Raw genomic sequence first — 10225 nt, 5'->3', positions numbered from 1 at the left:
CCCCGCGCCCAAGACCGTACATCGGCGTCAGGAACTGCGCGCCCGCCAGGTGGATGTGCGGGTCCCGGCAGCGTGAGCAGGTCCAGCGTCTGCAGCGTGGGCTCCGTGCCAACCCACTGGTACCCGTGCGACGCGTCCACCTCCGCCTCAATAAAGTCCGTGAAGAGCCGCTGCGCCATCTTGTCCCGCACGTTTGTCAGGATGACCTTGTACCCGGTGTCCTTGATCTCGCGCAGGTACGGCATGAGCGACCCGCCGCTCTCCACCACGGCGTCGGGGATCTTCACGTCCGCAACCACGTCGATGCCGGCCTGCCGCAGCGACCGGTAGAACGCGTCTGTGAACGTCGTGCTCTCGCGGCTGTGCACCACAATGATCTTGCGCCACATCTTGTTTGCCATGCTGTCGACCAGGGCCTTGTAGTACATCTCCTCGCCAAAGCCAAAGCGCCAGATGTTGGGGAAGCGCCGCCGGTTCCGCAGGTCTTCCGTCGATCCAAAGAACGTAAACGCGCAAAAGTCCTGAAAGGCGGAGGGGAGGGGGAGGGGGGATGGTGAGAGTGAGTGCGTATTGAGTGAGTGAGGACGTTAGTGAGGGAATGGGGGCATTTGTGCATTTGGGTTGTTGTTTGTGTGTCTTTGAGTGTGCTTGTGGATGTTTGCTGTTGGTGCGCACTCGTGTGCATGTTTGTTGCTTGGCGTGATTGAAACAAGCAAGGGTGGCCAGCAATGTGGACGTACGGATGCTGTGTGCGAGATCCACTGCGCGACTGTCTCGGCATGCTCCTTCCTGAAGGGCCCGTTGAACATGCGGATGCGGTGGGTGTTGCGCGCCTCGTCAAGCGCCTGGTTCAAGACGGGCATGTGTGTGCATTTTATGTGTGTGGTTGTGTGTGTGTTTGTATTGCTGTTGTGAGAAGGCGCTCAATCGCATTGCAAACACCACAACATCAGTGCACAAGTCACAACGTTACGAGGAAGCACGCAACAAAACTTTTCATGCGCGCACACACATACAGGTGCATACATCAACACACACACACACCACACACGCAAAGCCACCAAACAGAAGCAGAAGCAGAAGTAGAAGCAAACTCACGGCGAGGACTTCGAGCTCAGTGCCGCGGGTGTCGATGTAGTGGACGTCGATGCGAGAGTCCGTGTGGCCAAACGTGCGATCGGCAGGACCTTTGCCGTTGAAGCCAAGCACGGGCTGCTCAAAGAACATGCGCAGCGCGCGCGTGTCGACGTTGAAGGGGCTGGTGGAGGCCTCGACGGGAAGCATGATGCCAAACGGAATGTCGGCTGTAACAAGATCGTGGTTGTGGTGGTGGAGTGAGTGGAATGAGTGGTGTGAGTGGTGTGAGTGGAATGAGTGGAGTGAGTGGAGTGGAGGGCGGTTTGGACAAGGCGAGGAAAAGAAGCAACACGCGGAGAACACAACGCAAACCCACGCATATATCATGTGTTCCAAGACTACCGAATGCACACATACATGCTGCGAAACACACTCCACACACACACACACACATTCACCCCCACATTCGCACAATGAACACACACACACACCAACATTCACACAACACACACACACACACAGACCCACACACATTCACACACACCCACACACACACACACACCCTGGACGACGAAGGGGATGGTGACGGCGCGAAGAAAAGCGCCCTTGGTGGTGGTGGCGGTAAACTCAAGAGCAACGTGGTCCACGGGCTCACACACGCCGTGCTTGAACTTGACCCGCCCATGCGCCAGCGTGATGGTGTCGCTGACCGCCGGGTCGCACAGCTGCGCCGTGCCGGCAACATCAGAGACGTTGGCAGAGTTGAGGGCCAGTGCAGCAACGGAGACGTCCAGGAACGCGTCTGGCCCGTCCACAACGTGCTTGCCCTCTGCATCGTACAGCTCCAGGTGCAGCGGGTGCCACATGGGAAAGGTGATGACCTCTGGCATGTCGTCCAGGGGCTTTGCCCACGAAATGCGCAGCTCGCTTGCATCACGGCCCGTGACGTTGAAGGGCGCTGAGACGAGGACGCCCGGGCCCGTGTCGCCGGTGACGTTGAGGGTGTAGCCGGACTGCAGGCACCACGCGCGCCGACGCTCGTCCTCCACCAGATCGCACGACAGGCCCATCTCGGACGTGCCAATGTCGCGCATGAAGAGCATGGCGTGTGTCTCGTAGCCCTCGTACACGGACGGGTACAGGTCGCGGACGGGCCGGAACTCCTCGTCCGTGACATACTGCGACTGCTCCTCCGGCGGGCGCGACTTGAACAGCGTGTACTGCGTCAGCGGCGGCAGCTCGGGGAAGCCCATGCCCGCGCGCGAGTACGGCTCGGGGTTCTGCACGTCGTGGGTGGTCAGGTCAAGGTAGTATGGCTCGCCGCCAGGGTGGGTGATGGTGAAGTTGAGGCGCAGGTTGTGCACGGCCTTCTTGAAGTGGATGCCCTCGAAGACAGCGCCGTAGTAGCCGCTCGGCAGCAGCGACGCGCGCTTGCGCACAGCGAGGTCGTCGGTGAAGATGGTGGTGACCCCGGGCCCGTGCAGCTCAACCTCGGAGTACAGCAGGCGCGCGCTGTTCATGCCATTGACAGAGATGTTTGCCGGCGGGTCCGCAGCAACAATCTTCCGGTCCTGTTTGGTTTGACGGGGGGGGGGGTGGATTGTGAGGCGGGGTGTGGATTGAATGTGTATGTGTGTGTGAGCGTGTATGTGTGTGTGAGCGTGTGCGTGTATGTGTGTGTGCACATCAGCTGGAGGGAACGAAGAGAAGACGGGCGGAGCAAATGGACAGATAGCTACACACACACACACACACAACACACGCACCCATGCGACGCTGAGCTGGATGTCGACGTCTGTGTCTGCGCCGTGGAGGAGCGGGATTGGGGTCGGGTTGCCGTCGGCGTCGCGCTGTTGGTAGTTGAGCGACATCAGCCGCACCTAGCCATGATGAATACAAAGATGGGGGGATGGAGTTGTGTGAGCTGTGTGGTGGGACAGGCCAACGAGTTGCTTGAAGAGGGAGTACGGACGCGGACACGGACATGAACACAGATACATGATACGGACCTTCCTTCTTTCCCCGAAGCTTCTCCAAAAGTCTCTTTCCGGAGAATGAGAAGTGAATCAGGCGTCCGCTATCTTCTAGAAACCGGGTATGAGTACACCCCATAAGGGTCGGGTGGCTAAAGTATGTGAACAAACCGCAAGGATCGCAGCATTAAAGTATTATGCTACGCAGATTGGCAGCAACAATGGCACACGTACAAACAAGCACACCACAGCACGCACAACACAGCAACACACACGTGCTCATGCACGCACAGCACAAGGGCATGCACGCATACATGCACTCACACCACACGCCAGCACAAACGCATCAGACAGACAGACAAACGTGCAAGCAAGCTGTGTCAACTCACGGAAGACGTGGTACGGGTTGCTGACGATGGCGGAGGCCTTGGTCGGGTCCGAGGTTGCGGCGCGCCAGATGCTCTTGCAGCACGCGCCGTTGATGAGCACATCCTGCCCGCCAACGTAGGGGTACCCCGTGGTGGCGTTCTCCACAAACACGGTGGGCGTTGTGGCGAAGAAGGGCGGGAACGTGGCGACGCCGCCGACCGCGCGTGTCTCGTAGGGGTCCTGGCGGATGGTGCGGTGGTCCTCCTGGTACGGGTGCTCGCTGCCAGACGTGGCATACAGCATCTGGCTGCCTGCGTCTGTGATTGCGTTTGCCACGGGCGTCTCATCGGGGAAGATGACGCCGCCAAGGAAGGCCGACTCCGCGAAGAGCGTCACAGCGAGCTCGGAGTCTGGCCCAGAGGTCACCAGGTTGCCGTTGTCGTCCTCAATGCGCACCTTGATTGGGCGCAGGATGTGGGAGAGGACGGGCCGGTTGTATGCGCGGTAGCGGCGCGGGTTTGCTGTGGCCTCCGCCACAGACGGCGGGCTGTAGTCCGGGTCGAAGCGGAGCCGGAGCGCATTGGTTGCTGGCGGTGGTGTGGTGGGGAGAAGGTGATGGTGAGGTGTGCAGTGGCGATGGTGAGGCAGGTGAGATTGAGAAGTGTTGCTTGAGTGTTGGGTTGAAGCGCAGGGGCAAGGAAGGGGATGTTGTGGTGGAATACAGGCAACACTTGTTGCGTTTGGAGGTGTCGTGCAGGGGTAGCTGCAGGCAAACACGCACGGCACAGCAGGAGGGCAGGAAGACAGGGACACTGCATCAGCACTCCTCCTCCTCCTCCTTCTCCAAGACGCACCTGTGAAGCCCAAGACAAGCGTGGCAAGCACTGCCCAGGCAACCAGGCGAAGATGGCTTCGTGCAGAAGCCATGGTGGGTAGGCTAACGAAGGATAGGCCTGGTATCCGACGTGTCTGTGACTGCTGATCTGTGTATGTCTCTGTGCGGCAGTGGTGGCTGTTGGGGGTGACAGACTTTGCTGTGTGATCTGCAGCTGAAGCGTGTCAGCAGTGAAATGACAATGGTGGCGGGTGCAGCTCCGGGTGGCGATGTGCTGCTGTGTGTGCGACGCGGAAATGCTGCCTCACATGCACTTCAACAGCCAGCAGTGTCCCCTAACGTGACAGTGCAAACAAATGGGGGTGAAGTGGCGGTGAGGAAGGGCAGCAGGATCGGCACCTTGCCTGTGTGTGTAAGTGTGTGTGTAAGTGTGTGTGTGTGTGTGTGTGTGTGTGTGTGTGTGTGCGTGCGTAAGTATGTGTGTGTGTGTGCGTGCGTGTGTGTAGGAGGTAACGACACGCGGTGAGCAAGCTTGTTGTTGCGTTCCTGTGTTGTGGTTGCTGCGGTGCATGCACGATGCAGTGAATGCAACCACATGCAACCACGCACTTGCCTTCAAGCACGAAGCGCGCGCGTGTCACACATGACAGCCGGGGGCACGATCATCTGTCACTTGGTCGTGAGACAGCTCAAAGGGATCCGCATCGGCTTGCACTGCCATGCTCTCATCATACGCTCATGAACAAACACAGCCACAACGGGAAGATGGGGAAACAAGAGAGTTTGCTTGCTGTGTGTGTGTTTGGTGTGTGTGCGTGTGTGTGTGTGTGTTTGTTGTGTGTGCCTGTCTCTGTGTGTGTTGACAGCTGAAGAGAAGACGGGGAGGGAGAGGGGAACATGATTCCGATCCAGCCAGCAGCTGTGCACAGTGAACAAACAACAACAGCGCGTGTTTGTTTGTGTTTGTGTTTGTGTTTGAGGCTGGTTTTTGCCAATTGCACTTGTGCCGTTACTTGCAATTGGCAAATGTTTGCCTGGACGTGTTTTGTTTGGGCGCGCGCAAGAAGGAAGCCAAGACAACGCAGGCGCTGTTGCAGGTGGTCAGGGTGGTGGAAGCAAGTGAGTTGGAGGTGTGGCGAGAGAGAGGGAGAGGGAGTGTGTGTGTGTGTGTGTTTGTGTGTGTAGTTGTGTAGTTGTGTGTGTAGTTGTGTGTGTGTGTATGTGTGTGTATTTGTGTGTGAGAGAGACACACAAGGTAGATGAGATGGGCTGGTTGTCTCGCTCTTTGTCTGCACTGGCTGCGGCATTGCATGGATTGGAGACGGACGACGTGGGCGTGGATCAATGTGGAGGGAAGTGTGGAAGGTGGAGGAGGGGGAAGACGACATGCACACGCATGCATGCACACACACACACACACAGACACACAGACACACGCATGCATGCACACACACACATCATGCTCACGTATGCACACACATCATTCTCACGCAGCTCACGGCACTTGCGCAAACGATCACTCAGACCATGGCTGCGCAGCAGGCGAGGTTGATGAGGGAGATATACAACTGGACTATTCACGAGTTCACTTGACGCAACGAGCAAACTGGTACATGTGCGGTTCTTCGAGTGACCAGCACTCGTCAACACAGAAATGCGGACGGAAAGTGTGTGTGTGTTGCGCATCACAAGCTCAGACAGCAGAGAGCACAAGCAACATGCTTGGAGTAAGGAGGGCATTTGTACATGGAGCCTTCAAGCGCGTTAAAATCTGAACGAGTCCTTGAGCTCGCGCGTTGCCAGCAAGTTTGCGTTTCTCCACGAATACGCCCCGTTCTTCCACAAGCAAATCATCTGCGACCGAGGGGGGGGGGGGCAGTGAGGTGAGGAGGGGAGAGGGAAGGTGAGGGCTGAAATGGGATAGCGAGTGCACCAAACAAACGTGACAGATGAGGATCACACGCTTTCATGCAAGTGTACGCACACAAGCAAAGAAACACAAACAAAGAAACACAAACAAGCACAAACAAACACACACATATACTCACACACACACACACACAAGCACAACACAGTCCACAGCAACGCACCTGTTCTGAGCTGCAGGTTGCGAACATGTACGAGCTTATGGTTTCGCAGTCTGCGATGGGGTCCGCGTGCACCTTCATCTCGCCAATACACAGCGGCCTGTGGGGGTCGAGGGTGCCCATGTTCTTGCGTAGGGGGCGAGGGAGGGCGCCTGTGTCGTGCGTGGTGTGCTGCTGCCCCGGTGGTGGGTTCTCTGCTGTTGACAGCGACTGTACGAGCAATTTGCACATTTGTTCACCAGAGCGCGGCGCTGCGTTGAGCGCAAACTGCGATATGCACCTGCAACAACATGCACCCGTGCATGTGTGCGTGCGTGCGTGTGTGTGTGTGTGTGTTTTCGTGTGAGTAAACACATGCATCCATGCATCCATACGTCCATGCATCTCGCTGTGTTATTTGTTGTGTGCGCCGCACGACACAACACGGCTCACCAAAGCTTGACTGCATCTGAGCTGCATGTGAGGAGGAAGTGGCCGTTGTGAATGAGGGCCATCTTGTGGATTTCTCCCAGATGTGCGTCCTCCACCTGATCACCAGCAATGGGAGCGTGGTTTGTGATTGACAGAGAATGTGAATGTGCGTGCGATGGTGTGCGTGTGATGGTGTGTGTGTGTGTGTGCGTGTGTGTGCATTCGTGCGTGCGTGTGTATGCGTTCAACGCATGATAGTTGACCTTGTCATGGCAAAGCACAAGTGCAGCAGAGCAAACCAACATGCAAAGGCAACATGGGACGGGCTTACCTCAGCACATACTGTTCGATCTTGGATGGACACCTGTCATGTGCATTGATTGAGTGATGATGTGTTGGTAAGTGAGCAGTCATTTATGCAGCTGCACACAAGTACATCTGCAAACACAGACACAGAAATACACAGAGACACACAGACACAGACGCAGACACACACATCTGCGTCTACCCACACACACACACACACAACTGCATCTGCACACACACACACATACACACGCACCACGAGAAAGCCGTTCTTGAGGGCGATGGCGGCGTGTTGGTTTGGGAGCGGCAGAATAAAGTTGACGGAGCGTGTGTACAGCTTTGTTGCCTCATCGTAAAACACCTCGGGGGCATTCACCAGCACCTTACACAGCGTGAGCGAGCGCGCCAGCCACAGAAACACGGAGCCGTCCTTACAGCCGGATGCAAACAGGTTCTCGGTGATTTCCGCAAGACACGTGATGGGGCGTTCGTGGTCGCGCTTGAGTTGCCGCGGCTTTAAGATGGAGCCATGTTCCCTGTGGTCCCCGCTCACATATGGTGCCAGTGTCCCTTCTCCATCAAGCGCAATCTCCCAGATCTGGTGCGAGTCTGTGACGACGCCCAATATGGTCTGGTTACGGCGCAACACCAGCAGCGTGTGGAAGGCGAGGTCCGGGTTCTCTTGCGGCGCTTTTGCCACGAGTTTGCCGTGGCAGCTGAACACATACAGCTGCTGGCCGCCACAGCAAAATGTCGTGTCGTTCACGGGCGCCAGCACCCGGATCACGTCGTCCGGCACGGAGATGGTCTGGCGTGCGCGTCGTCGGGTATGTTTCGTGTCGGTGTACGTGCGCCATAGGCAGAAAGTGAACGTGTTTTGTGAGCGTACAAGCGTGTGTGTGTGTGTGTGTGTGTGTGTGTGTGTGTTTGACGCACACGCTGAAGGCATGCAAACACGTGCTGGAATGACATCAAAGGTACAGCAGCCAACGACAGGAACCAAATCAATCCTCCCTCACGCAACAAGGCAGATGGCGCCATGTGACTCACGTTTCTGCACTCGCCGCAGGATGGATCCCATAGCCTGATGGTCTCATCGTGCGATGCGGTGACGACTGTCTTGTGGACCATCGCCGCGCAGGTGATGGGTCGTGTGTGGCTTTGCAGGGTGGAGAGCAGCTGGGCGTGGTCTGTGCTCCAGACTTGTGCCGTGTTCTCGCTCACAGAGAGCAAGCGGTGGTCATCCAGCTTGAGCAGCTTGGTGACAGATGCGCTGTCTGGAATCAGGAGTTGCACCTCTGTGAATGGGTTGAGCGACAGCAAGGTCCGGGCCACCTCCTGCTCCGTCCGTTCGCTGGAGCCAATGGTCCTCCTCCACATCGCGGACAGGGAGCTTGATCTGCTGCGCTGCTCCTGCTGCACGGCTTTGGCTCGCGGGGTAGCCTTCTTGGGTGACTGTGCATGGGTTCCATCATCCTGTGCATGTGGCTTGTGCTTGGCGTCCTGTTCCTTGCCCGTGTGCGGTGCGCTTGAAGACGACGATGCGGGCGATGACGATCCGTCCGTTGTCGTTGTCGATGTGGAGGAAGCTGGCTCCTCGCTTCGGCGAAACAGCGCTTCCCGCAGCGACTGCATCCTTGCTTGGGGGCTCTGTCACGTGTCTCTACTGTCAAACCGCGCGTGTCCAGATGGATGAAGGGAGGGGGGATCAATTGATGGATCGGGGTTGAGGCTGGAGGTGTGGACGAGGACACAGCAGGTGGTGGTGATGTTTGTTTTGTTTGTCGTCTTCCTCCAAAGGTTGCCGAGAAATGACCAATATCTTGGTGTATTTTTCCCAACTTCACCTGCTCGCTCGCTGCCGCTTGCTTGCTTGCCTTCTTGCCTTGTGTGTTGTGCGTGGCTTACTGGGTGGTCTTCATGGCGAAGAACAAGACGGTCTTGGTGCTGGCCATCTTTGCTGGGACCCTTATTGGCGGCGGTTTCGGCTTTCAGTTCTTGGAAGAGCAGCGCCACCAGTACCTGGTCAGTCTGAGTGTGTGTGTGTGTGTGTGTGTGTGTGTGTGTGTGTGTGTGTGTGTGTGTGTGTGTGTGTGTGTGTGCCTGTCTGTCTGTCTGTGTGCGTGTGTGAACACGGGTGAATGCAGCAGCTTTATGGACAGAGTGTTGTTTTTCTGCTGAGCTCACGCTCACGTGCATTGCCGTGGTTGTGCGCGATGCAAGGACGACGCTGTTGAGAAGTTTGAGCGGCGCCGGGCAGAGCTGGAAGCAGAGAAGGCCGCTAATCAAGCCCTGTTGGACCAGGCCGCCTCATCATCTTCTACTTCCAACAACTGAAGAGCCATGTCGTCTGTCATCGAGTGCGTGAATGACGATGGAGGGAAGCGCTTTATTTGCAGTGGTTGAGCTGGGCAGTGTCCGCGTGGTCATACACATGAAGGTTTCCCTCGCTCGTTTGAACTGCTTGCATTGATGGCGTGTTTGCTTTGTGCTGGATTTCAGAGACGCCGTGAATGCTGCTGAAGCCCTCAAAGGTGCACAGTTGTACGTGTATGTGTGTGTGTATGTTTGCCTCTGTGTGCAATGCCACGTGGATACGCATGTGAGATGGCGAAGCCCAGCTTTCTCGCTGGAAACCAAAATGGCCGTGCAACATCACACCAGCATCCATGCGGCTTATTTCACACACACACACACACACTCACTGGTGTTCTTGTGTGCACCTGTAGGGGAAGCGACGCCAAGGAAGCTGGCGGATGCAGACTACCGCACGGAGATTTTCCCGCGCATCCGTGCGTTCCGCTTCCAATGTCAGCAGGCGATCCTCTCTGCCCCGCAGCTCGCCGTCGAGAAGGCCTTGGTGAGGGGCGTGTGCTTGTTGCTTGTGTGTATATGAATGTATGCGAGTGCTGTGTGTTTGTACGTCGTGTGTCCGTGTGTCTGTGGGTGTGTGGGGTGTTTTAACACTGTCAACACGCCACACTTGTGCTCGTGCGCGCTTGCACAAGTACTCATGCTCACGCATGCGCCTGCGCCTGCGCTTGTATCCTGTACGTCCTGTCCAGCCTGAGCTGTTGTGGCGCGTTGGGTTCTACAAGTTGGTGGAGTTTTACCGACAGCGCCGCAGCCGCAACCCAAAGGAGACTGACGGTGCGTGCTTGTGTATG

The 10225-nt window shown here is 56.9% G+C and overlaps 4 protein-coding genes across 4 annotated transcripts in view; 2 read left to right on the top strand and 2 right to left on the bottom strand.

Moving 5' to 3' along the window:
- The window catches only part of PTSG_05043 (serine/threonine protein kinase), a gene marked incomplete at both ends in the record, with an annotated part of 9540 nt that extends 4565 nt beyond the window's left edge, over positions 1-4975 (bottom strand). Inside the window, 9 exons of the mRNA XM_004994304.1 lie at positions 21-521; positions 741-845; positions 1099-1304; positions 1640-2648; positions 2844-2957; positions 3076-3161; positions 3440-4006; positions 4274-4468; positions 4903-4975. Coding sequence (XP_004994361.1) covers positions 21-521; positions 741-845; positions 1099-1304; positions 1640-2648; positions 2844-2957; positions 3076-3161; positions 3440-4006; positions 4274-4468; positions 4903-4975 — 2856 coding nt within the window. The remainder of the gene's footprint in view (positions 1-20; positions 522-740; positions 846-1098; positions 1305-1639; positions 2649-2843; positions 2958-3075; positions 3162-3439; positions 4007-4273; positions 4469-4902) is intronic.
- A 771-nt stretch (positions 4976-5746) lies between these two features.
- PTSG_05042 (uncharacterized protein) lies at positions 5747-8858 on the bottom strand. The gene is made up of 6 exons (XM_004994303.1): positions 8109-8858; positions 7315-7866; positions 7084-7116; positions 6774-6868; positions 6345-6621; positions 5747-6108 (listed from the first exon to the last, which is right to left on the bottom strand). The coding sequence occupies exons 1-6, from the start codon at positions 8691-8693 to the stop codon at positions 6019-6021; spliced, it is 1632 nt and encodes a 543-aa protein (XP_004994360.1). The 5' UTR covers positions 8694-8858; the 3' UTR covers positions 5747-6018.
- A 120-nt stretch (positions 8859-8978) lies between these two features.
- PTSG_12247 (uncharacterized protein) lies at positions 8979-9395 on the top strand (the record flags this gene model as incomplete). The annotated part of the gene is made up of 2 exons (XM_004994302.1): positions 8979-9083; positions 9282-9395. The coding sequence occupies 2 exons, from the start codon at positions 8979-8981 to the stop codon at positions 9393-9395; spliced, it is 219 nt and encodes a 72-aa protein (XP_004994359.1).
- A 6-nt stretch (positions 9396-9401) lies between these two features.
- The window catches only part of PTSG_12246 (uncharacterized protein), a gene marked incomplete at both ends in the record, with an annotated part of 5502 nt that continues 4678 nt past the window's right edge, over positions 9402-10225 (top strand). Inside the window, 4 exons of the mRNA XM_004994301.1 lie at positions 9402-9418; positions 9561-9592; positions 9788-9918; positions 10124-10208. Of these exons, the coding sequence (XP_004994358.1) occupies positions 9402-9418; positions 9561-9592; positions 9788-9918; positions 10124-10208 (265 nt within the window). The remainder of the gene's footprint in view (positions 9419-9560; positions 9593-9787; positions 9919-10123; positions 10209-10225) is intronic.

The sequence above is a fragment of the Salpingoeca rosetta genome, assembly GCF_000188695.1.
Source record: "Salpingoeca rosetta unplaced genomic scaffold supercont1.11, whole genome shotgun sequence".
NCBI classification, from domain to species: Eukaryota; class Choanoflagellata; order Craspedida; family Salpingoecidae; genus Salpingoeca; species Salpingoeca rosetta.
Note: the sequence above shows the minus strand (reverse complement) of the source record. Positions and strands in the feature narration are given on the sequence as shown.

Coding starts and splice junctions, on each gene's coding strand:
- PTSG_05042 (XM_004994303.1), bottom strand. CDS start 8,693: ATGCAGTCGCTGCGGGAAGCGCTGTTTCGCCGAAGCGAGGAGCCAGCT. Junction 7,867..8,108: donor CCTGCGGCGAGTGCAGAAAC/GTGAGTCACATG, acceptor CGCGCACGCCAG/ACCATCTCCGTGCCGGACGA. Junction 6,622..6,773: donor TCAGATGCAGTCAAGCTTTG/GTGAGCCGTGTT, acceptor ATGTTGTTGCAG/GTGCATATCGCAGTTTGCGC.